We start from the raw sequence: 26,884 nt of genomic DNA on the forward strand, positions 1-26,884 counted from the left end.
CGTGCAGACAACAGTCACTTTCCGCTAATGTTGGTCCCTCGTGTAATGCGCAGAATCAGCGATTTTAATCGTTGCTGTCGGCGACAGTCTTGTCGACTGTTATGTCATGTGCCACTGTACGATTGTAACCTACAGTGTACTGTACACATCTGCTGTATAGCTTCAGCCTCTGTAGATCGTACAGCTATACGTCGGCACGTTGAAACAGATGTTACGAATATGCAGATCGTATTAATCTTCATCCACCTTTCTTGATATGCCAGTACCACTCCAAAACCAACACGGTCATTGCCGACTGAAATTAAGACCATGCTATTAGTCAGGGGTTCACAAACTTCTGTCACCGCGACCCAAATCCTTGTCGCCTTCCGCCAAATGCCACTTCATTTTGTCGCTTGCGTCTTATATTTTCTAGGGATGGTGTGAACGTGAGGTTCACGTTCGCGTTCTGTGTGTGAACCTCGGAAATTTAGAGGTTCGCGTTCACAACAGAACCTTGGTAGGTTCTGCACTGTGAACCTTTTTCATATATTACAATTTTCACTTCATTATAACATCTTTGGTTCATATAATTGCATTTCAACTGCGGGCCACTCTATGCATGGCGCTGGCAGCATTAAAAATTAACACTATAAACGAACATGCACCTTGACAATCTCAAAAGTTTTACTTGCTTTGTAACAAATGTTTGCTCGAAATATTCAGCTTTCCGTTTGTGAATATTTAGTGTCTCTCTGCTGTGAGTTTGACTTGCGATCACATAACATCACGAGCGAAATACGTAGTCAGCGAATGATGCTTATATTCAACCAATCAATGAGATTGATATCGTTTTCTGATGCAAAAAAGCTAGCAGGGGTACGGGGAAATCTTGACTTCATATCTTTACTGCATCACGAGAACCAAATCCTTGTGATTGAGGTGTTGTCTACTGCTGTAAAACTTGTTAATGGGGTAATATCGGTAGCAAGTATAGAAACCAGTTTTACACTCTGCTCAATATCAATGTAGCGATAGGCTACTCAGACGCCGAATACATTGTCCGGTCTGGCCTAGACCGTTAAGGCGTAAGCTTATATTCCCTGGTAAGTCCTCGACGAAATTGTAGGCAAAGCGACGGAAGATATTGATTTTATAGGAGTATTATATCCTTTGATTGCCTCAGTTGAAACATTTAGTGACGTTTAAAACGCCAACATGTACTTCTGCATTGTGACATGATGTGACCCGAGTCGTCGCTAGGTATTGTGTACGTTAATATAGGCTATCACTTCATTGAAAGATAGGGTTGGAATTAGCAATATGACGTCACGTGACGTCATGAGGTTCACGTTCGTGTTCACACAGAACCTTTCAAAAAGGTTCGCGTTCACACGAACCTGAACCTTTCAGAGGTTCACACCATCCCTAATATTTTCCGCATTACTTTTCGGTGTGCATGCCTCTTCTATACTTCGCCTAGGCCAAGGTGGCTGTCTGATCTTAAAGATTAATCCAAGTTGTTTCGACACCTTCCTATCTTTTCATTGTATCGCAGTTTTGTGGTGTTTTGAAACGATGGAAAATATTATTAAAACTGATTGATTGACCCCTGTTATAAGTTGCCACGCATTAGGATTTAGAGTCATCGCAAAGTTCCCGTCTTGAAGTCAGTTCTTGGAGGAATAGGATGCTCGATTCAGTAATCGGTTGACACTTTGTATAAGTGGAGGGGATCAGTAACATTGTCCTACTTTCTGGGAGTACTCGAATAGGTGTTGTCAACTCGCACTACTTACCCAAGTATAGTTATGTTTTTAGGCCATACTGTCACTTCTACTTAATTTCTCAGGTTAGACACTTCTATATATTTGTAAAAATGGACAGTTGTTGTGGATATAACTTGTATCATGTATAACTGTTATGTGTTAAATTGGGAGAACAACTTGACGAAATAGCCCTGTATCATGGTAACTGAATACATTGTCGGAATGGCAGCTATTTGCAGTGCGATGACACTGATTAGCCAGTTTGAGATCGTCACGTAAATGCATATTGTAATTACGAATGAAGCCACCTTCGATAATATACGACCCTTCGACCAAATCTACATTTTGAAGCTACTTGAATACTAACGCTGAGTATGTCGAGCACATCTGCGTATATTGTTTGGTATACCAATAATAGGTTATATAACCGTGAGATTGGTGTGCTTCACGTTATTGAGAAATGAATATTGAAACGTCAAAATCACATTTCAGATACCTTAGATTCTTTCCCGACGCGTTCTTTTTTTTGGTATGGCTGGATCTTCGAGAGACGACACATGAAACAGAAGAGCCGTGGTGCCAGGGGGATTGTTGACAAATTCCGAAGGAAACATATTGCAAAGATGAGGGTAAGTGGTGTTGTACTACTGCCCGGGTCGCTTGATGGAGCTTATAGAGGCGATAACATCAATCGTTAATGCGTTACATGCATCATGAATAGGGACAGGCACAATGCTTCAATTACTCGAATTACAACCGAGTATTCATTGTTTTGATTCTAGTCGAGTAGAGAGAAAAGATTTTTTTCCAGTATATAAATTTATCGTCCCTTTCCCATAAGAGCTATATTTATCAACGATGTTATAATTTCGATACTGTTCTACCCACTTGAAAGCTTGGAAATCTCCATTAGACCTATCACCACATCCAGAACATTTTATACAAAAGAAATGACATCTCTGTTGAGACGTAATCAAGTCACAGCATTTTCACAATGTACAATGAAATTGGTGCGGTCTAAAATTACCAAATGATCTTGGTGTAGGGCAGAACTGGTATTATTTTCGTCATGGTCGCTGTAAAAGTACCTATTTGAACTTCCCCCACCACTGACAACTCCTGTGCAACTCCTGTGATCTTCTGCGAATCACTGCGAATCATTTAGTCGTAAGATTAAGATACTTGAAGTGCACAAGAATGTAGGCATAATGCCCCCCGCGTTATTCAGAAATGCAAAATCCGGGGCTACGATACATGAACCCAGTTATGTAGTTGGAATTTGAGTTGTGCCGTTTTGCGAAGCCCGTAGAATTTATATTTATACATGCCTCAAGAGTGATTATGAAAATAAACGTTTACATCGGCAATTATGGACTTCAAGATAAAGGGTGTCGTCATTAAATAGCACTCAATGGCGTTTTTGAATGAATAGACTGTTACACCGTTTCTTGAAGGACGTCGAATTTTTGTTTATACGCTCATCGGCCCTCGTAGTCATCGTTTTGGATTAGAATCGGCAATTATAAACGTTCGCGTCCGCAATTAAAGGACCTCCCGATATATGAAGTCGTCATTCAATAGTACACAAGAGCATGCGTTTTTTAAATGAATCGAATAATTACGACAGGCATGCCGTGGAGAATTCCACATATTCTATATTATACACGTCATTCATATCCGCGCGGCATAAATCATTGTTATCGTATTTAAATGTTATACTTTCCCCTTCGGCCGCACGGTTGCCAGTGAATTAGGCATTCGAAATGTAATAGCAATGGTTATTATGGAAATGCACGAACAATGTATGTACAAATTACAAATAACATAATAATGATTTATACTTAATGAGAAAATGTGGCGATGCAAAATAAACATTGTACCGATAGTCGTTGTCGCTATGGGGGTCGTAAGCAAAAAACTCATGAGACATATCCAACAGATTCCGGGTAACGTTCGATTCGACATGATCCAAAAGATCACGATATTGGGCACTGTGCATATTCTTCGGAAGGCCTTGAATGCACCACTGCACTAAAGTCCCACTAGTGAATCACAGCATAATTTCTGTAATTTCGATTCTTCATTTTCAATAATCTCTATCTCTGCTCTGTAACCCTTGCCAATTCTTCATCTATACTGCAATTCTGTAATCTGACTCCATGTATTGCACGCAGGAATAACAATTTCACTGTATTACTGAAATTTTAAAAATTTACTCCAATCTCGCCATTTTCGTTTGGGTGCAGGTTGCTCCCCGGATATGCGTGTATTTACCAGCTCTACTGTGAATAAAGGATATAAAATAATATACCACACTTGGTGAATTCGTCACTTGGTATATAAGCCCATGTAATAATACAGTCACATTGGGGTGCTAGGGTAGGTTGGGGTTAGGATTAAAGTCCGGCCAGTGCCGATTTCATTGGCAACGATATCATGCATTGCTGGCGGGTACGATTTTAACAGCAGAATTTATGCAAGACAAAGCCAAGATACAAACCGTGTCTCATAATATACCTTAACTCGGGGGTCTAAAACACTTATTTCATTTTCAAGTATTTGACGATATGTAAGTGCCAGATATCTTTTGTCAGATTTTAAAAGTTGAAATTCACACCAAAATTACACTAAAAACCTACAACTACTCAACAAACAACACTTATGCTTACTCTCCACCACGCACAACAACAATTCTACACAAAAAATATTAAATGTGATTTTTTTTCCGTTCTAGGCAACAGTAAATCACATTTACACGGTGTATGTGGATAATAGGACAAACGCGTCCCGTTAAATAAGGCGTACTTGGAAATACATTGAATACCCCATTGGTTATGGGGCCCGCGGCACTTTCAAAAGCTAGGAACTTCGTCCGCCAGTACATTTGAGTTTGAGACCCACAATGCATCGCAAATGCAGGACTCTATATCATGGAGTCGCAACCTAAGGAATTACCAATGCAACCTCGCATATGATTGCGCTAAGCAGAATACATTCAAATTGACGATTGACGTGTTCTCGTTTTATTTCAGGTCAATCTAATCGTAAGGCAGTTGCGGCCACGCTCCAAATCATCCGTAAGCAACTATTTCCTGATCTTATCCATAGTCGGACTGTTGTGGTATACGTTACATTGGAAAAGAACCGCAAACGAAGTCACTAGGTCGCGTCACAGTTTGGGTCATTACATCGTTAATAAAAATCTTGAAGACAATTCGAATGTACAACAACTTGCAAATGAATATGACAGAAGTAATGATGTACATGAGAAGCGATACCCGAAAGATTTAGGTCAAGAAGATGACGATCCGTTTAATCGCGGAAAGCTTAAACGTGATAGGAAAAAACTAAAACTAGCAGAAGAAAGTCCTATTGAAAGCGAGGGACGTAAGGTGCACGCAAAACTCGAAGTGCCTCCGGAGCGTGCAGTCGGTAACGAGCCGATCATTCTGGTATGGAAAGCGATGGAATACCAAATGAAACATTACAAGGAGCATCTAGAATACATAAGTCCGCCAGAATGCGGTGGCTGTAAAGTAACGACAAACCGAAAGTTGGTACGAGAGTGCGCGGCGCTGGTTCATTTCAATTCTCCCGACCTCCGGAAATTTCTAGATGTGCCGGACCCAAAGACAAGGTATGAGAACTTACCGTATATGTTGGTTTCGTGTCACTGCATTGGTGTGGAAAGTGGTATACATTCCACAGTCAATCATATTGGTTGTGCATCCACAGATTCATTTGCGATAAACCAGCAGTGGTGGTCAGTAATGAAGTATTTCTGTTTTGTCGACTCATTCAAGTGGTTTAACATTGTTTCTATACTCTGTAAACTCAGTGGTTCTCTTTTTATAACTCTGGATTTTGGAAAGGAGAAAAAAGTTTTGTCATACGCAGGGTTGTAATGACTCGAGTCATGACTCGACTCGAGTCACGATTTTCCGGTGACTTGACTTGGCTCGAGTCATCTTCTCAAATTACTAAAATGACTCGACTCGACTCGAGTCAATCTGTGTATTGACTCGACTTGGACTCGAGTCATTGCGTATGACTCGAACCAAGTCATATGACTCGAGACTCAGACGGCCGAGACCGACATTTCATTGTAATTTCGAAGAACAAGTAAAGTAACCACACTATTGGGATTTCGTGTATTGGTACGGGTATTTAAAAATGCGACAGGAAACTGTTGAAAATGAGGAAAATTAGTATATTATAAATGTGAACCGTTCGATATCATCAAACAGAGTTATAAAAGTGGGTTTAACATGACTTTAACAGGAAACTGAGAAGTCAACACAATGACTTGGACTCGGACTCGAGTCATAACACCATGACTAGGACTCGAACCTCTGTTCGATGACTTGGACTCGGACTTGACTCGGTGGTGAATTGAAAATGACTCGACTTGACTCGAGTCAAAACTATAAAACTGAGATTGACTTGCGACTCGGAGCTTTATGACTTGGTTACAACCCTGGTCATACGTCTGCTGCATCACTGCTGTAAGTGAATGCTCATAAGTAGGGCGATTTTTTTTTGACATGTCAAAATAATTCGAAATTTTGTCAAAATTGAAGCGCCAGAATCGCCGGAATCGTTTACAAAAGTCAAAAAAAGTTTGTATCGTAGGTTTTGCACTGTCGTTGAACTTATCATTTGGTATTTCACAGCTTGTAGCCTAGGCCTACTGTCGTAGACGGCCATTGTCTGCTCGCTGTGAATCATAAACGGTCAAATGAAAAAATAGGTTGACGTGGTGTTATGATCAACGTATACCGCAATATCCTAACTAAAGCAAGACTGCTCTGGCATTGCATTGTTCTTATATCAAGAAGCTAACAATGAAAAGTTGTGATGTACACAACATTGTCAGAATGAAGCAACACGGTGCATAACCAGCAGTGTACGCACAACTGCAGCGTGGCAGCCAACAACTGCTGCTGTTGAACGTCCTTTCTCTATTCTTGGTACCCTACTTGGTAAGGACAGACACTTTCTACCCGAGAAGGTAGGAAAGTATCTTTCGTTGTGCTACAACAAATTTTAGATATTTCTACCATAGTACGTGATTTATCTACTGGAATTTTTCATTAAAGTAAAGTTTATTCTTGCAAAAATTTCTCAGTTTTTAAGTCAATTTTTTGAAGGCCATACTTCGTAAGGACAGACAGTTCCAACCAGATATGATGAAGATAAGTAGTACAATTCTAACATTTTGTACGAAAATACCTAATTTGCATACGTGAGGTCAAGATTTGGTCAAAATGCAGAAATGTCGAAATTCTGATTTGTTATGTCAAAATATTCCGTTTTTTAGGTCATTAAAATCGCCCAAGTAATCGTAGTAACTGCTAAACATTATTTTCGAAGATTTAGCGTGTTCATAGTGTCATGGTTCATTTTGTGTTGCATCTTTCAATTTCTAAAGTACTAGTCAAAACTGAAAACGTATGCGAGCCTGGAGTATCTGAGTGCTACTAGAGCACTTTTAGGACTGTTGTTTGCAAAGATGCATCTTTCAATTTCTAAAGTACTAGTCAAAACTGACAAAGTATGCGAGCCTGAAGTATCTGAGTGCTACTAGAGCACTTTTAGGACATTTCATTTGTATCCACTTTAAGTAGCCTCGAGAGTAGGGATGGTGTCAACTTGAGGTTCACGTTCGCGTTCTGTGTGTGAACCTCAGAAATTTAGAGGTTCACGTTCACAAACGAACCTTGATAGGTTCTGCACTGTGAACCTTTTTCATATATCACAATTTTCGCCTAATTAAAACATCTTTGGGTAAAATTTATTGCATTTCAACAGAGGGCCACTCTATGCATGGCGCTAGCAGCATAAAAAATCAACACTAAACGAGCATGCACCTTGACAATCTCAAAAATTTTACTTGCTTTATTACGAAAGTTTGCTCGAAATATCCAGCTTTCCGTTTGTCAATATTTATTGATTCTCTGCTGTGAGCTTGACCCGCAATTACACAACATCTAGAGTGACATACACTACATGTAGTATTGCAGGTAGTCAGCGAATGATGCTTATTCAACCAGCCAATTAATGAAATTGGTATCGTGGTCTGATGTAAAAAATCTAGCAGGCAGGGTCAATTTTCATTTCATATGTTTACTGTATCATGAAAACCAAATCCTGGCGATTGCGGTGCTGGCTACGGCCATATAACTTGTTTAAGGGGTACTATCCGTAGCAAGTCCCGAAACCCGTTGGACACTCTGCTCAATATCAACGTAGCATACTCAGACGTCGAATACATTGTCCGGTCTGGCCTAGACCGTTGAGGCGTAAGCTTATATATTCCCTTGCAAGACCTCGTCGAATTTGTTGGCAAAGCAACGGAAGATATTGATTTAATAGGCTTATTATATCATTTGATTGTCGCAGTTGATACAGTGGCGGTGTTTAAAACGTCAATATGTACTTCAGCATTGCGGCATTATGTGGTCCTAGTCGTCGCCAGGTATCGTGTACAAACTGTACATTAATATAGGCTATCACTTAACTGAAATGTAGGGTTGGAATTAGCAATATGACGTCACGTGACGTCACGAGGTTCCCACCATCCCTACTTGAGACGTCTTCCAATAGCTACTTCTATTCAAAATTGAGTCGAATTTGCCGCGTTACGCCCTAGTAGTAACGCTGACTATATATTGATCACATCTTCCTATACCCGTGTTTCCACCAGAATATGCAATCGAATGAAATGTATTGCAGGCTTTGTATTTTGGACAACTTGATGGCTTCCAGGCACCCAAACTTTACATCGCACGGTTTCACTCGGCCGGTGATGTACAGCCGGTTCCACGCTGAGTGAATGAGAAATGCTTGCATCATCCGGCAAATTTCTATCAAAAGTTAAAACTTTTATAAAAACACCTCCATAATCCCCCAAGACAGCAAATGCCGAACATGTTTAATTGTTCATATTGTTGATATGTGACATTACAACCGCCCGGCGGCAATCTTGCGTAAATTAGGTCACCAACAGTAACAGGTATCACATAAACACCAAATTCCGAGTAGGGGAAAATAACCCAAAGCTTATAGTTATTTAGAGAGGCGAAAACGTCGAATCGAAATCGCAAGTTACTAGCGAAGAATGCAAGTCACGGTGCTTAAAGTAACATGAAGATAACTGCAGTCACACAGCTAAATAACTTTGGGCCAATTCTACTGTCAAATACAGCGTAAGTCATATTGCTCGCATATTGCTATCTTTGGCCACTTTACTGGAGTGAGCTAGATAGGGGTGGCGGTGGAAAAACTTTATGTTGTCGTGATCCAAAGTCGTATCCGTGAAAACCAGAACAGTGATTTAGTAATAATGAGTCGATTTCGACACCTTCGCGTTTACCTTCGAATCTCTTAATATCTCTTACGGCGCAAATGCAGGTCCAACACCACATAGTCAATAAAGCAACGTGAGAAGAAATATGCCAACTTGTATCGTCGTGATCCCGGGGTTAATAGTCAATGTGTTTTCAACTTGACAAGTTGCTGTATTCTATATTTCAGTTCTAGTTCGTTAATTTTGTTTCTGTTTGTTAATTTCTTGGTGAAGGGGATGTTACTTGGATTATGTATATATTATGATGCTTTTACCCTGTAAAGTAGTAGTGCATGACGTCATGTCGTGCCCAACTCAGCATAACGAGATCACTCATGCTTTGGCGCCTTTTCCATGCTTTTCATCTCAGTTGCTTGCACATCGATGTAGCAATAAGTGTGGACCAAGAAACGCGGTTCACAACTGCATTTAATCTATCAATCATTGTACTGTTATAAATTATATTGTTTGCGAATAAATGTTGCTATGGAACAGCCCTAACAATCTGTAATATTTTGTCTACATCCGTAGACGTAATGATGAAACACTACACTGCAAAGACAAATGCAGTGATTTGGAGGCAAAATTTTGGCGCGTAATAATTCATATAATCCGGCCTGTAAGCAATTAAAACGGGCCTCGTCCCAGTTTGGATTTGTCATGAATGACTTTGGGCACATTGCATTTGTATGTCGCAGAGATGCTGTCATATATAGTCAGCAGCTATATAAATGACGAAGTACGCATATATAAGTAATGTATAACTAATGTCGATATGTCGTCGTTTTTTAATGGTTTGAACATATATTTACCTTTTCAGGAATCCTAATCAGCTCTACGCATTTTGGTCGCGAGAGACCCCAGCAAAAACGTATCATTTCGGCGACGTTCTGAAGGATCCGCGGTTCGACTCCATATTCAACTTAACCATCAATTTCAGACCTGACTCTGACATCGTGGATTACTTCGGAAATATACAATACGAATTAACGGTATTTCACGAAAAGCAGAAATCTAATTGGTTCGAAAAAATGATGACAAGGAAAAGTGGGCTGGCCATCTGGGCCGTCAGCAATTGCAACAATACCCACGGTGCAGCAGAAAGAATGAAATATGCGATGAAATTGATAAACAGCGGGCTGAAGATGACAACGTACGGTACTTGCTTCAACAACAGATTCAAAGGCTCGGATTTAGTCAAAGAGATGCAACGTCACAAATTTTACATATCCTTCGAAAACTCTATCCACTGTCCTGATTACGTATCAGAAAAGTTTTGGAGGAATGGACTGCGATCCAGTGCTGTACCGATAGTATGGGGTCCGACGAAAGAGGACGTGATCAAAGTGGCACCCGTCAACTCCTTCATTCACGCCGAAGACTTCAAGTCACCAAAAGAACTTGTCGACTATGTGAATTACTTGGATCGCAACGACACGGCGTACAGAGAATATCATAAATGGCGCTTTCAGCCACTTGACGAATCAACCCCGTACGAAGATATAATTCCTACCCACCGATCAACTCTTTGCAGGTTGTGCAAGAAAGTAACTGATAAACATTTGACACGGAAAACTGTCCCATCAGTTTATAATTGGCTGTACAAGACTGGATTCGTCGATGATGAATGTCTAAAGTCATAGCATGACATAACTGCATCAAATTTACCTGCACCATAATTTATTAGGCGACGCTATTGCGCATCAACATTCACAAGTCTTACTTGTAGAGTGCGCAATTTAGTTACGGTTCCATATTGAATGCAATGTATGAAATAAATATGCTAATGCAACACCATGTCATAAAAGTATAGAGACGCGTACGCGAAAGCGTTTTCCAACGATATGAGATAATCCTTGCTGTTGGCATCTGTGACTTTATGATATTTGATCAGTAATTATTAGTTCAAAATACCATTGATATTTGTTGTAACACAAAAAGTACGAATCTATTTTTCATTCCAATTTTCATGCTTAACACATGCGACCCGGCCAAAATAATTTATGCCATTCACACCGATATATTTATCAATCAAAATATAATTCCGATACTTTCGTGCCACCGTGGAAACCTCGATTGGTCATCGTGTAGTTCAGCATCAGCATCCGACACATTAGAATAGATAAAACTAAACGGCATTGCGCCGCCGCAGTTGCATTGCACAATGACCATGAGCGTGGTTCCCAACATTTTTGGATGTCGGAGCCGTATTTTAAACTTCAGAGTCGGCCTGCGGATGGAGTCGCATGAAAACACTCGAGTAGGCTACTTATAACAAAAAGTCATAGTCAGCTATAGAATACCTCTTCATCTCACCTCAAGCTAATTCAAAAGCATGCATATAGACTTCTACAGATTTTATATCGGTTATTTCAGCATAGATAGACGCAGATTGGCGGGTGATGTACATTGAAATAAACTGAAAATGCATATCATTACTACCAGGACTTTGGAGCCGGAGCCCCGGAACCGTGTATTTTCAACGGAGCCGGAGCTGGAGCCGGAGCTCGAAATAAAATTCTGATGGAGCCGGATCTGGCGCCAGTTGTTTGAAAAATAGCTCTGGTTTCGATGTAATTTATATGATGCTATGTTAATACTTGTCGCTGAGTTCACAAAATTTTACGGTAATTGTTAAAAATAGTAAAAATTGTTTCCTCGTTGGCGCCACCCTTTTAAAACTAAGCCTGTTCAAATTTTCCATATATAACACGCTCAACCTGGGTATGCAAGATAAGCCGTGCATTACTGTAACCTGGGACATGGCTATTCGTCATACCTGCAATTTCGTCATCAGCACAACAGTGATGGCAAATAGAGCGGCTACAAAAATATTGATCACTATGTATTTCACAAAATGGGACTGGTGCTTATGTGAGCGGGGCAAAATAAGTAATGAGTAATTAGTGGGGACGGTTTGAACGTGAGGTTCACTTTCGCGTTCTGTGTGTGAACCTCGGAAATTTAGAGGTTCACGTTCACAAACGAACCTTGGTGGGTGTGAACCTTTTTCATATATTACAATTTTCGCTTCATTATAACATCTTTCGTTAGAATTCATTGCATTCCAACTGCGGGCCACTCTATGCTAGGGGCTGGCAGTATAAAACGAGTACTAAACGAGCACGCCCCTTGACGATCTCAAAAATTTTACTTGCTTTGTTACAAAAGTTGCTTCGAAATATCCAGGTTTCTGTTTGTGAATATTTAGTGACACTCTGCTGTGAGCTTGACCCGCAATCACACAACATCAAGAGTGAAATACACAACATGTAGATTGTCAACGAATGATGCTTATTCAACCAATTAATGAAATTGATATCGTTGTCTGATGTAAAAAATCTAGCAAGCGGACGGTGTCAATATTCATTTTATATGTTTATTGTATCTTAAAAACCATATCCGTGCGATTGGGGTGTTGGCTACTGCTGTATAACTTGTTCAAGGGGTAATATCCGTAGCAAGTACAGAAACCCGTTTTACACTCCGCTCAATATCAAGGTGTAGCAATACTCAGACGCCGAATACATTGTCCGGTCTGGCCTAGACCAGATGTCTCAAACTCAGATGTGCTCGCGGGCCAAATTCCTAATTTTTGATGACTCTGCGGGCCGCAGCATCGATAAATCTTAGTGGTATTTAATGTAAAATATCCAAGTAGGCCTTATTTGACGGCACCTCGCAGACAGGCATTTCACAAACGTGAAAATGTAATTTTCTTTTATACTATTCATGCTTGGCACTGAAAAAATCACAATTTCAAATATTTGAATAAAATAGTTTTTGTGGCGGGCAAAATTTGTTAGAATAGGGGACGCGTGGTGACAGCTGTTGGGTTATGATATTGCAGCTTTGACGTGCCATAATTTTATGCAGAATATTTTATAATTTACTAAAGATTGATCTGATATCAGAGCATGTGAGCGCTGTAGCCTAATCGTGGTTTCTGATATAGTCGTGATAGGTATACTATTGTTACTGTCATTGCCAAAATCAAATTTAACCAGCGTTACATTTTCTTCGATTAATATTGGAACAAATCAATATCAACTTAAACATGATCATTATTGTTCCCTAGTAATAGCATTGTTTCTCAACCGTTTTTGCCATCGTACCCCTTGCGTTTTCAATAAGATTCACCGTACACATAGACTTTTCATGACATAATTGTTATCAATGTTAATGCGTAGTAATATAAATCTTGTTTTCAACGTTACCTAATTCGGTTCGCTCCTATCGGACGACTAAAAAGAGGTCATCAACATTCAAGTGGCCCTCGCAATGGTTCGTAAATCTCACGTGGCCCTTTGGCCGCAAAAGTTGGCCACCCCTGGTTTAGAGCGTCTGAATGCTTTATTTAAAGATAGTAATTCTAAACCTGGGAGTAGTTTTCCTTTATTCTGAGGTTCGCGAAGATGTTGAACGTAATCAGCCTTCCAAAAATAGGCCGTGACTAAGTCTGGGCAAATGTGCCGACCTTTAATTACTAGTCAGCTAATCAAATTCGGAGCTGGGCCACGGCAAATTGGAAATGGATTCGCGACCATAAACGGTTGGAAACCACCAGATGTGCGGTGTTTGTATATCTAAGTGGTGCAGTGCGCACCGGCATTAGGCTGATATATATTAATCTTAACGGTGGGAAATGAACATGACTTTACGATATTCAATTATGCTCCTTGCATTTTCGAAGTCATCATCCTCCACCAGCTCTACCGCTAACTCTGATCATGTGGGCGGAGAGAGGATCAAAATTATATAGTAATATATGGAAGAACTAATATTATTGACATAATTCATTCAAATCATTTAGCGACCACATGCATATAGTGAGCCCACAGAATTTGCATCGATTATCCTGCGGTGGGCCCAAAATCAGTGTCTTTTTGTGCGGGAGGAGGCTGAAAAAATGTGGCTTCGGCCCTAGCTACAAAACACAACCACATACTCCTTAACCGGATCGTGACCACCTCTAGTCAGTAGACAAAGCTTTGCTGATATGACGTCATATTAATCGACAATGTTCTCATACCTCATTTTAAAATCCATTAGTGGGCGCTAAAAAGCGTCCAGAATTGAGTCACAAAATATGGTAGCCCTATGCTAAACCAGTTAATTGCTAATTGCTATACAACCAGAGTAGTTTCAGTTCTAGTTGCGGCGTTTGAAATATCAGTAGTTTTAGTGTTAGTTGTGGTTGTACCTTTCTAAAAATAGATAGTTGTAGTTCTAGTTGCATATTTTAAAAAGTGAGTAGTTCTGGTCAGAGTTGGATCAATTGTAATTTGTAATTGTGATTGAATGTAATTAATTACATTTTTCAATGTAATTGTAATGTAATTGTAATTGAAGCATTTTTATTTTGTGTAATTGTAATTGTAATTTGACGAAAATTTTGCTCAATTACAATTTCAATTACATTAAATTGCTATTGAGACCTGACAAGCACAACATAAAATAATTGACTTATAATGCATTCTCTTTAAATGTCGACAAGGAATTTGGTGGATCCATTCGCTGAAGCCCTTGACTGCGCCCTTGCGGGCGAAGTTTTTTTTATTTTTACCGCTATGCTGGCCTCGGCTGCCATTGTATACAATTTTTAGATTACTAACCAACGGACGGATTCGCAACACGTGACTCGCGATTGAATACGCCGAGAAGCGAACTGCTGAGCCGGCTAAAAGCAGCAGAATTGATAGTCCCATAGCTGGCGATCCAAGCGTCGAAATTTGATATGTATGGTCCTAATCGAAAGCTAGTGTCGCACTGATTCCACAATGAAAGTATATTTCCAAGCAATGGTACCATCCCAAAATAGTCGTGAAAGTCTGGGAATCGGCATTGTTCTGAACAATCGCTGGGCGTAATTGGTAATTGTTGTGGTCATGCTGCTGCAGCGCTCTCACTTTTCAGAACAGTCGGCCTTAAACGGCTATTTTGGAGCAGTTACATTGCCCTGACGAGATTTTATTTTGTATTTTCGGAATTAGTACATCAATAGCCTACGATAAAGACCAGGTGCATCAAATTTGGACGCATGGATCGCCAGCTCTAGGACTACAAAGTTTGCTGCTTTTAGCCGGCTCTGCAGTACGTTTGTCGGTGCATTCATCCGTGACTCACATCTTGCGCATCTATCCGTGGGTTGGCAATCTACAATACGATTTCAGATCACGATGCTGCATCGTTACGTCGTCTGGCTAACTAACCAGACCACTGGATATTATATAACGTCTTATCTGACAAAGCACGGTTTTGGTTTTACTCCTCATCCTAATTACTACGTCCCTCGATAAAAATAATATTTTTTCTTTAATTATATACTATATACGCAAATCCAACACGTCCATATATTATAATACTTTTTCAACGACATACTGCACCCTATCCTTAATCCTAACCCATAGGAAATTAGGTAAATAACATTTTACATTTCCAATTACGTGAGCCATAATTACCGAGCATACAAAACACGCTTATATTACGTCACAATGACATCTTACATATCATACTATGTACTGTACGCACTTAAACGCATTTATTACTACACAATCTGAACTAGACTTGAATTGTTGTTAAATACGACGCTACGGTTGTCAAGGAGCACGGTTGAATTTAATGATTATTCAATTACATGTTCAACAGCAACAATTGTAATTGTAATGTAATTGAAGCATGCAAGGAGTAATTGTAATTGTAATTGTAATTTGATATTTTTAGCATGGAGTAATTGTAATTGTAATGTAATTGAAACATGCATGAAAGTAATTGTAATTGTAATTGTAATTGAACTGAAATAATGTAATTGATCCAACTCTGGTTCTGGTTCTGGTTCTACTTGCATATTTTGCAAAACAAGTACTTGTAGTTGTAGTTCTAGTTCCGTCTTTCAAAAATACACAATACTTTGTACAAGTATGCAGCTGACAAATATTCATTTGGTAAATTCCTGAGCATCTGAGTTCGAATACGACCCCGCTTTGTTTTCGACTTCAGTAATATAACGCCAACGCCGAGTGGGTGGCGAGTGGCCAAGTGGAGTTACTTCCTTTTTTAAATACCATTTTTTGTAAACGGCATCCTTTCCCAGACCCAGTTCACGGGTTTTGGGTAAGACTGATATGTGCTATAGCAGACGGGAATGAAGTCAATTTAAAGTCTGGCCTCTACAGCGATAACAATCTCTAATTATATCCATCTATATTTTACCAAATAAAACCGTGACACAGATCCCTTTGAAATCACTGCCTCTTTCCAAATAGTTGAGCCTAGCCACGCGGTTACGATCATATCTCAGTGACTAATCTCCGGAAGGATCTCGTATCAAGGGAAGAGGTAAGGTCCAGAGCAGAATGAATTTCCCTAGATAAGCCCACCAATTTAAGTGTGACTCCGATCGGTGCCGTAAAGTTAGCACAGGCATGAGCAGTGAGTTACATCCAGTAGTAATGGTAGTAGTCGGTCGAGTAGAAATCGGATGGGCATTGTATGAATAGGCAGTGAGTACAGCAGACATCGATCAGATTGCGTGCTTTTATTTGCAATAATATCTCTTATTCACAAGAATAGTGGCGCATGGTGACATTCGACCAGAGAAAAACACCTGTGGTACATGCAATCGCCTGTTTTATGCGAGTTTTTCACATATATAATTATGTATTGCATGGCAACGAACATCATCAAATTTCCAGTTGTAGAAGTTAGCTGAAACCGCGCAATCCTGACTTCGCGCAAAATTATTTGGTTCTCCGGGCCAAAAATTCACATCTCCCACACTGTATTCTCTTCCGTCCAGCCAAACAAAAGTTCCTTCTTGGGCTCTGTCGTCCAATCCTATGTATGTAGACTGTCCGCTGGGTATGATCAATTTGTCGAGAAGTTCTCAGTGAAAATTTGCATGGGCCAAGTTCGTATTAATGCTATTGACCATCAAAATAATGCAAAGTTATACAATGAATGTGTGATCAACTGCTCGAGACGTCCCGTTTGAAGATTGCTGCAGGACACGTGCACTATATTTCGTTATCAAACTACCCTATAGCAATACTAAGTTGAACAATTGATGCTCAGTTGAGGAAAATAAGGTTTCGCAAATCTTTAATCTTGACGTTATCAAACATTCTCAGCTTATGTCAAACCATAAGAATAATGAAATGCTTTCGATAAACTTTAACAACATCCGTGTTCACAAGTTTCTGGGAGGGACGTGGCTGTTAATACGAACATGACTGAGACGAGTTGTCGTTGATGACAAACCTGGGCGCATCTCTCGTTATCAGCTATTAATTTCTGACAAAACACTAAATCCATGTTCACATAGTCATGAAGATGAAAATTTTCATATCCTTTTGATGACTATAAAACTGACCACGTAATAGAATGTGGCAGAAGAAATGATTTGATCGTAACGGATTATTTTCAAAACGATTTTACCAGCAAAAACATAGGCTGCGCATTGCGTGTGTTGTTTAATGCTCATCGGAAAATTTATATCAATATTTTGGTACTCCGTATCAATCTTGAGAGAAATGTGAAATATTACCTATCGTAGATCATTAGTTCCCAGCGCAAACTTGGTTCCTGTCCTACCTCTTCTACGTTGGAATACTCTGGCACGAATAACCCAAGCAAAGCCGTCGGCAATAGACCAAAAAGTCGTTGAATGGATTTGAAATAATTAAAGATACAATCAATGCACGAATATATAAGCGCCAAGCAGATAATAAGCGGGAGATATGTTTTTAAGGTAGGCTACTCAAGCATCGGTTTGGCTTACTATGACTATTCCCTCGAATGTGTAAATTTTTCAGTTCTTACACATCCATATGTTTTTAAATCGGATATCATTGGCCTGATTTTCCTTTGATATTCAAATAATGACTCCGGGGTGTGGTTGCATTTAAAACAAAAATCAATATAAAACAAAGATGTTTAAAGCAAGGCCCTTGTTTATAACGTGTTTTTTATTGTTTTTTTGTTTGTTTAAGTCATGACGTCAAGAACATTCAACTGTGACGTCATAGTGAATTGACATTAACAATTGAAAATATAGGGTAAATATAGCTCCTTTGACGAAATATCTACTTACCATAGCTGTTGAGCCCACTATTTTGAGGTTTCCAACCATCACATATCGATGTACGTCGGCTATGTAGGGTGGGAGTCATCCGTAGGCTAATACAACATGTATTTAGGAAAGAATTTCCACAAGTATGGCATAATTATACAGCTTAATTTTTTTTACAAGGCATTTGTTTAAAACACTGTTTAAAACATGTTTTAAACAAGGTGTTTTAAACAGCCATTGGCTGTAAATGTAACCCTCCCGGGCAATACATTTACATAGTCTCGTCTGTGATATATTCGTAACCATATGGAGCGTGACCGCACAGAATATAGTATGAAAATTATAAGTATCCGCATGTTCCATTTAGCGTAGTGGAGATGTATTATACATTTCTACTATCCTCAGAATGCAATCATATGTTTATAACAGTACATTAGGCCACGCACAGTTAGTTCAGTTGTTGCAGAGCATATTAGGAGTATAAAAACTGCAGATACGTGGAATTTATTTTGGATCATGCGATGCGGACATTTTCAGTTTACGGAGAATATGTCGTGATTACATAATTACGACCTACAAATTTTAATAGGTAGACTACATGATGCTGCTATAGACTCATCCGAGTGTACAATGTTGAGTGAAAACAGCGTATGGCTGGCAGTGAAGTGTAGACTATATCAGCTACATCCCTAGGTATGTTACTGGCCAAAGTATACGAGATTATTATCATTTTTTTTAAATTACAAATCATGAGTCACAAGTGGTGCATGTCGCCGTTTCCGGCCTGGTACGCCACGGTGAAAATGTGTTCTCTAGGATCCCTCGTTCTTGCTTGGGACATAGGTTTAAAATAAAGTACTAACTATATATAGTTAAACAAACGGTGCTTTGCAACATGTTTCAAACAGTGTTTTAAACAAATCCCTTTTTAAAAAATCGTGCTTCTTTTCAAACGTTGTATAATTTCGCCATAATTGTAAAATAACGATCGAAAAACATGTAGTATGAGCCGACGGACGATGTGCACCTGATATAGTAGAAGTATACGAAATGGTGTGGCTGGAACCTTCGAAATCGTGCTTTGTTCGACAGTTATAGCAAGGAGATATAGGTAATTGGTACGGAATGTGGGTTCTGATGAGGATGATGATTGCCAACCATCAAAATGCTGCATAACGATGTAGTCCTGGTTGAAGATATTTTTGGTCAGTTTGTGACAGTGGTAGGAAACCCTTTTCGTCGACGGGGCCGTATTTTACCCTATCTTTTCACTTGTCTCTGTCACTCCATTGTGACGTCACAAGTAACGATTCGTGACGTCATGACCAAAAGAAATAAACATAAAAAACAATGTAAAACATGTTTTAAACATGTTTGTTAATTGATTTTTGGCTTAAATGCAAGCCTATACATACCTGTATGGTGAAATAATAAACTCGGCAACCGGGGTAAATGATTGCGACAGAGTTTGTTAGTTAATAAAGTGGTATATCGAGCGTAGTACATGCGTCGGCAAGGAATGTGCGGTGAAAACAATACAAGATATTGCAGAGAGGCATTGATAATTACCTTCGAACTGTAGCGTCAATAATGCCGTCCACAGCAAGTCTAGCTCCGTACTTCATGCAATTTTTCAAACCATCCGTGTAATTCGCCCGCTTGAACACTTTATAGAAGTTGCCGTTACTCGCTTGATACCAGGTCACCAGCTCTTCCAAGATTGCGGTTCTTTTATAGGCAGCTGGTAAATAAACACACAAGCACATGTACATGTATTAGGGTGGTCATTAAAAAACGTATTTTGGAAAGTGGTTAGTCTGACCCTGCCAAAATGTTCCTGTTGGTTAAAAAACACACTGTGCAAAATTTTATTGATTTTCATTATAATGTTTAGAGGAGGCTCAATGGATCCGAAATATTACCTATATATCACCTATGGAGCCTGTATAGTAAATTCATAGTTGCTATTGGGTCAACGCTGGAAAGCCTGGATTACCTCGTCTGGTTGATAGCTGATCATTGGTGGGGGTACCATGATGACCAACATCATTTTATTTTGCCAAGTAATCTCTGTTGGATGGTGTTGGGGCACATTTTGTGGAGGTCAGCAACAACCCCAAATGCAAACTGCAGTTGCTCCTCGTTTTTTTTTGTGAGATGGGCATAAACATCATGAAGCATTGCGTTGGACGTCCTGTGTGGTCGTTGGAGACAAACAATGTGAGTGTGAGTGTCAGTGCGAATATTGTCGACATATATAAAGCTACAGTGAGAAGGATTGTAGGGAAACTGGGGTTTCCGTCTGCGGGGTTGATTGGCGTGGCGATGTTTGATGACGATCTGCACAAGGGCGCCGACGCTAATATAGTTGTTGCTATAGAAGAGACGGATTATTAGAGTATGTATTTATTAACTTCAAATACATTCCACAGAAGACTTAAATCGACAAAGAATACAACACTTATTTTGAGAAAACCTGCAACTTTCCGATGGTGCCTTGAATATCCGGCAGTTGAGTGGAAGGGGCAGTCTGGTTTTATTGCTGAAACAGCTTCACACTCTCATTGTTTGTCTCCAACGACCACACAGGACGTCCAACGCAATGCTTCAGGATGTTTATGCCCATCTCACAAAAACGAGGAGCAACTGCAGGGTGCATTTGGGGTTGTTGCTGACCTCCACAAAATGTGCCCCAACACCATCAAACAGAGCTTACGTGGCAAAATAAAATATCATGGTACCCCCACCAATGATCAGCTATTAACCAGACGAGGTAATCCAGGCTTTCCAGCGTTGACCCAATAGCAACTATGAATTTACCATATATGCTCCATAGGTGATATAGGTAAAATTTCGGATCCATTGAGCCACCTCTAAACATTAATGAAAATCAATGAAATTTTACACAGTGTGTTTTTTAACCAAAAGGAACATTTTGGCAGGGTCAGACCAACAACTTTCCAAAATTCGTTTTTTAAGGACCACCCTAACATGTATTGTATATAGACATGACATTAAAAGTTCTCATGCATACAAAATATGATCGAATTGCTTATAATCCTACATCCCAATTCATATATTGATATGTTCACGATGGCGAATATCAATTCCTTAGTTTCGCCTTGGAAATCATGCTTGACCGAGTCACCTGGCAGACTGTAATAGCAGAAAAGAGATAATACTCATCGTTGGCATACTTTTTTACCACAGATATGAATTGAAACAACGGGACTACACACTGCCTGTCTGTTTTTGTGGTATTCACGGTGTTTGTCGACTACGATGGTCATTTACACCAGGCTGATATTCTTCATTTTCCCCGTAACTGCCGACTTATAGAACGGAACACTTCTGGGATTTCTGTAACACACTTGCGCGGGGGAGGTGGAAAGGAGGAGCCTAAATAAACCTTCAACACTTAGGTATAGGAATTCTGAAGACGATGTCGGTCGGACTCGAACCCGAATCAGCATCGGCAGTATGGACACTCATTCACACACCGATGCCATAAGCATGGATTACCTTCCAGTTTCTGGTCAATCCACGCATCGATGCGGTTATAGTCAACTTCTGCACTTTTTCCAGGAGGTCCCCTTTCGCCAGGACCTCCTTCCGGTCCAGAGGGTCCTACTGGTCCAGGCTCACCTTTCACTCCGGCATCCCCCTTCGGACCAGGTGCTCCTGATTTGCCCACTCGACCGATCCGACAGGATGATAGGCTTGCGGGAAAGCAGAATTGATTCATTTGCAACACATGTGAGCACAACGGTCCCGAGGGGTTAGCTGAGACCGTAAATCCCAGCAGTATTTCAAGAACAAGGGAAGTGAAGGTTAGTCTACAGGTAATGTTCATTTTGTGTCTATATATATATATGTGTGTGTGTGTGTGTGTGTGTGTGAGAATAGAAAATATTTTTTCAAAATATGCATAATGTACAGAACAAGGTCCAACCTTATCAGCAATTATGAAATAACGACAACATAATATCGTATGGAACCGTTTGGATGCTTTAGTCTACGAGTGTGCACTGTGCAGGTTACGCCCGTGCAGCCCCGGGAGCGTGGATATTACATGAACCGGCATTTCGGCGCTGGGCATTCTCACGCAATAAAAGACCCGACCTAAACATAACGTTTCGGTCAACATCCGAACATGTGACTCCGTGCGGTGAGTATACGCTGCCAAATGATTGGGGGCGATAAAACCTTGAAATAAAATAACCACCGCTTGTTGGCAAAGATGTTCGACATTGATATGTCCACTGCCCAGACGCCGAAATGACCAGAGCCGAATAGTCAAGCGCTCGCAGCTTGAGCCGCACGCATCAAATGAGCCCCGTCAAGGAAAATAATGAGCCCCGTGCGCCGTGCGTAAGCCGTGAGCCCCGAAATTCGAATTTGGAATCGTGTTCGTCTCACGAAAGAAGATATTCTTTTAGTTTCGTTGGATACGTGTAAGCAATTCCTATATATCTGGAGCAACGACAACCTTTACCGCTTTACCGCTACCTTTGGAGCTTTGCCGACAAATCTAGAGTCAGACCAACTTGATGTGACATCAAACCGACTTGTCACGTACAATTTTCATCATCAGGCCATATCATCGTAAGAACATTGATTGGCCTGTCACTTATTGTATTATATGGTACCCAACACAGTGGACTTGGAAACGACCAAAGCAACCACAGAAAATCGATCATTGCGCTACTAAAAATAAATGATGCAAATATATAGGTCTACTAAAGTAGCCACCAAAATTGATACCCTTCGCGACCAATACTTACATACAAAAGCTAGCTGACCCCTAGTTTAGCTTGAGTTGGGTTTGGTATCTGGAATTAGGGAGGAAGGCCTTACATGACAAGCGATGCACAGTAACCAACAAAAATCCTGGTAACCGAGGGAACGCCGAAAGTTTTCTATGCGTCGCAAATTGTTCTTCGACCTGTCGTTGATGCAATCTCCTCTACCTGTACCAACTCAGTACCCGCCGACTGTTCAGATTCTCCAACCCGACCCTATGTGTAGCGCATGGACGCAAAGAACTGCACAACACTCACTAATCGAGGAAGGCCGACCACTCTGTACCGAAAATCCACGATCATAATATATATATATATCCCTGAAGAACTTCTTGGAGGTACAGAACTTCAATTATATATATATATCTCCACGTGCTCTTCACGGCTCACATGTTTTACTACTGCGGCTGCGCTGACGGGTCTTTGTTTACAAATGGTGCTTTTTTGTACTCTCTCGCTTGCTTTGTCCGCGGAAATTTGATTTGGGATATCCTCATTTTAACAAAAGCGCGTCGGACACTGTCGGTGTTCTAGTATCATGTGTATACTCGTTCAAACTGCTATTGCCACAAGTTTCCGATTTGAAAGTCAAAACCATGATCCTGTCGGGCTACTCTAACTACTGCGTTTCATGCAGCTAGAGCTAGACTTCAAATATATAGTTGTCTACATAGTAGAGTATACCCGCTTCCACTACGAAGGCACGAACGCAAAATCCATTCTATCCCTAGGGAGCTAGCTGATTCATAGAGTCGAAATGTTCCAATACCGAATAGCCCCTATCACTTACTTTGGCGTAGAAAGGGTACAATAATTTAATCATACTCTCACTTACTAACGGTATAATCATCATCATTCGTGCATTAATATATTCACCAATCCAAAACACCACAAGATTTTGATACAATGAAACAATAGGGATAAGTCGAAATGGCCTGGAATATAGTCGATATATATAACACCAGGGTAACAAATTTTTTTTCTTCAAAAATCATGATGTGTGAGATCAATTCAGGGGTATATCAGGGGTGCTGAGTCCGAAAATGGCATTACTTTTGCCGAATTGGCTCTATTTTTTGAGATATTGCTTCTTCCTACATATTCCAGAAAAGTAGTATGTTCGTGGGTAAAGAGGTTAACTCGCGCTTTAGGAGGTGAATATGGGCTTAGATTATATTATATCATCTCACATGTAGTACTAACATGTGCGTTGTAGTGCACTGATAAAGCAATAGTTAGTTTTTTCCTGAAAATTATCATTTAGAGACTATTTTTCCGTACAGATTACGTCAATTAACACCCCCTCATTTAAGATGTACAAAAAAAATCAATTGACACTTATCTCATCAGCGATGATTTTTGGGATCAAATTTAACACGATTTCCGACGCTTTTTGTTATTATAGATACTGTCCGTAGCTATTATGTTCAGAAATTTCAATTCATGGGTGTTTTAATAAGTATGTTCAAAATTGAGTGATAGCTAGACATAGAAAGTGTCGTAATGACCTAGATTTGTTTTGGTACATATGTTACGAGAACAGGTTGAATATAAAGCCATTCAATATGTGAAATGTCACCAAGTGCACTTACAAGGAGTACTTTGGTATGACGTTGTTAGATCAAAATAAACGCCTGGCATCGCAAACGGTCCGCCAACATTCGGCTAAAACTTCGCGCTTATGGACACAAGGTAAAGTCTAAATGATTCAATTTGTAATCCCCGTAGTTTTGTGCGAGCCAAAGAGCAACCATGATGATAGATATTCCTACATGAATGAGTTGTAAGGTTGGAACAGAAACAAGAAGACATAGCACTTCCTCAACATTTACAGCCATTTACCCACTCCCCTGAAATTCCAGTTGCAGCTTTACGTCCCTGCCAGATCTGATTTCGAATGATGCTATGATATCGGATGTAGTAGAAGAGGTAGATGGTAATAGTATATGCTGTAGAAAATCCATTAACACCGACTCCTCAACATTATTACGAATGTAGAGTGAACCATCGCTTTTAACACATGATCAGCTAAACAATAAAGGTCTGACTTGTGTTGAGACGACAAACAAATAATCTATTGGGATATCGCGGAGGTAGGGTTGCATTTAAAACAAAAATCAATTTAAAACAAACAAGTTTAAAACAAGGCCCTAATTTAAAGCATGTTTTTTATTCTTTTATTTTTTTTTAAAGCAATGACGTTACGAATATTCAACTGTGACGTCATAGTGGATTGGCCTTAACAAGTAAAATATAGGGTAAATATAGCTCCTTTGACGAAATATCTGTACTATTAATGTTGAACCGACTGTTTTGAGGGTTCCAACCATCCCACCTCGATCTACGTCGGCTATATCGGGTGGTAATTGTCCGTAGGCTGATACAACATGTTTTTTGGAAAGTATTTACACAATTATGGCATGATTTTACAACTTAAAAAAAACACAATTTGTTTTTTTAAAGGCCTTTTTTCAAAACACTGTTTGAAACATGTTTTAAACAAATCGTTTTAAAACACCATTTGTTTTAAATGCAACCCTACGTGGAGGTGATGTTCACGAACGTTCTTGGATCAAGGATAAGCATGAGCATAAAAATTCAGTATCATCGCTTCCCCTAAAACTCAGGATATATGAGTGAGGCACGAGGTGGAATGTTTCTCATATATATCAAATAAATGGAAGAGAAATATCAAGATAGTTGGGATGCTCACATAATGATTGATTACTGCCAGCTGCCTATTGCGAATCTGTCCCAATCAAAATCCTCATCCTGCAGAAGACTTCAAGTTAATTCGAGTTAATACCAGGAGTTGCATCTAAGAACGTCGCTAATGCACATCCCGATATTGATTTATTTATACGAGAAGATTTGAATACTCACCGGTAAACAAAAACATTGCTTGGTTGCTTATTTCGTCTGTGTTTACAAATTGTCGTCTTTGTGTAGGTTCAGGCATACTTGGTTTGTTATTACCGAATTAGTGCTATTTGTTGTTCACTTCGAGCACATTGATCGGTATAGGAAGCTCATTGTCACAAATTACAATATATTAGGAGAATCATATGAAATTACGAATAAATGGGGTATTTTTGTGTTCGATATGTGGAAAAGAATTGATTTATGCAGCAGAGTTTCGTTCCGTCGATCTAATTGTGTGTTACAGATCTCATATTCTCGTGGTATCAGTACAGACGGACCTACGAAAACATTTAATAGAGGCTGTTAGGATAAAATGTAACCTACTTTGAATAAAGTAAAAATAAATAAATAAAAATATCCTAATTAGGGGATATCTTGAAAAATAGATCCAATCTGCTGAAACCAATGCCATTTTTGAGCTCACCGCCCTCAATTTACCCTAAAATCGTTTTCACCTACCATGATGAAGTTTTTTTTGTTGTCCAGTGATAATCTACAATTGAATAGTATATTCATTGTTCATATTTAAATGAACCCGAATATTTTCGGCTGACACTCGTTGGGGCTAATCGTCAGCAACTAGTTGGAAAGAACATTGTATATCAACAATCATATCTCAAAATATGCCGTCACTGGCATGAAATTTCGAACAATTGGGGCGGAGAGAGAGAGAGAGCTCAAGCTCAATGTACTATTTTTAGATGTTACACGAACTTCCTTTGTAGGTTTAGGCTTGGTTGACGTATTTTGATAAATATCGACTCCAAGGCGCCCAAATGAATGTGTGAACCGCCTCTCCGGACAACACAGAATCTGTCATCCCGATATTTCTTTGCACAAACAGTATTATCCAACAAATGTTTACTAATGGCAGAATATATTACCTTTGCATGTTCTGAATCATGCGTCAGGGGATAAGTCAAGGGTGAGCATTTCACCGAGAGAAATGCACGTGTTCTAACAAATCTAGGAACATGTTGTTTTATGCGCTCCT

At 39.7% G+C, this 26,884-nt stretch overlaps 2 protein-coding genes across 2 annotated transcripts; one reads left to right on the forward strand and one right to left on the reverse strand.

Moving 5' to 3' along the window:
* The first annotated feature begins 2,188 nt into the window (after positions 1–2,188).
* Positions 2,189–11,833, forward strand: LOC145458927 (3-galactosyl-N-acetylglucosaminide 4-alpha-L-fucosyltransferase FUT3-like). Its single transcript, XM_080337443.1, has 3 exons — positions 2,189–2,377; positions 4,781–5,385; positions 9,917–11,833. The coding sequence occupies exons 1-3, from the start codon at positions 2,306–2,308 to the stop codon at positions 10,737–10,739; spliced, it is 1,500 nt and encodes a 499-aa protein (XP_080193569.1). The 5' UTR covers positions 2,189–2,305; the 3' UTR covers positions 10,740–11,833.
* A 6,134-nt stretch (positions 11,834–17,967) lies between these two features.
* LOC145459172 (uncharacterized) lies at positions 17,968–23,604 on the reverse strand. Its single transcript, XM_080337805.1, has 2 exons — positions 21,689–23,604; positions 17,968–19,907 (listed from the first exon to the last, which is right to left on the reverse strand). The coding sequence occupies exons 1-2, from the start codon at positions 22,017–22,019 to the stop codon at positions 19,732–19,734; spliced, it is 507 nt and encodes a 168-aa protein (XP_080193931.1). The 5' UTR covers positions 22,020–23,604; the 3' UTR covers positions 17,968–19,731.
* Positions 23,605–26,884: the final 3,280 nt, after the last annotated feature.

Source organism: Botryllus schlosseri, chromosome 16 (assembly GCF_051294905.1).
Source record: "Botryllus schlosseri isolate E-star chromosome 16, Bs_hap1, whole genome shotgun sequence".
NCBI classification, from domain to species: Eukaryota; Metazoa; Chordata; class Ascidiacea; order Stolidobranchia; family Styelidae; genus Botryllus; species Botryllus schlosseri.

Bases quoted from the DNA above. Each gene is read 5' to 3' on its own strand.
- LOC145458927 (XM_080337443.1), top strand. From the start codon at position 2,306: ATGAAACAGAAGAGCCGTGGTGCCAGGGGGATTGTTGACAAATTCCGA. The intron at 2,378-4,780 runs GTAAGTGGTGTT...GTTTTATTTCAG, and splicing joins AACATATTGCAAAGATGAGG to GTCAATCTAATCGTAAGGCA. The intron at 5,386-9,916 runs GTATGAGAACTT...TTACCTTTTCAG, and splicing joins GTGCCGGACCCAAAGACAAG to GAATCCTAATCAGCTCTACG.
- LOC145459172 (XM_080337805.1), bottom strand. From the start codon at position 22,019: ATGAACATTACCTGTAGACTAACCTTCACTTCCCTTGTTCTTGAAATA. The intron at 19,908-21,688 runs GTAATCCATGCT...TTTATTTACCAG, and splicing joins GATTGACCAGAAACTGGAAG to CTGCCTATAAAAGAACCGCA.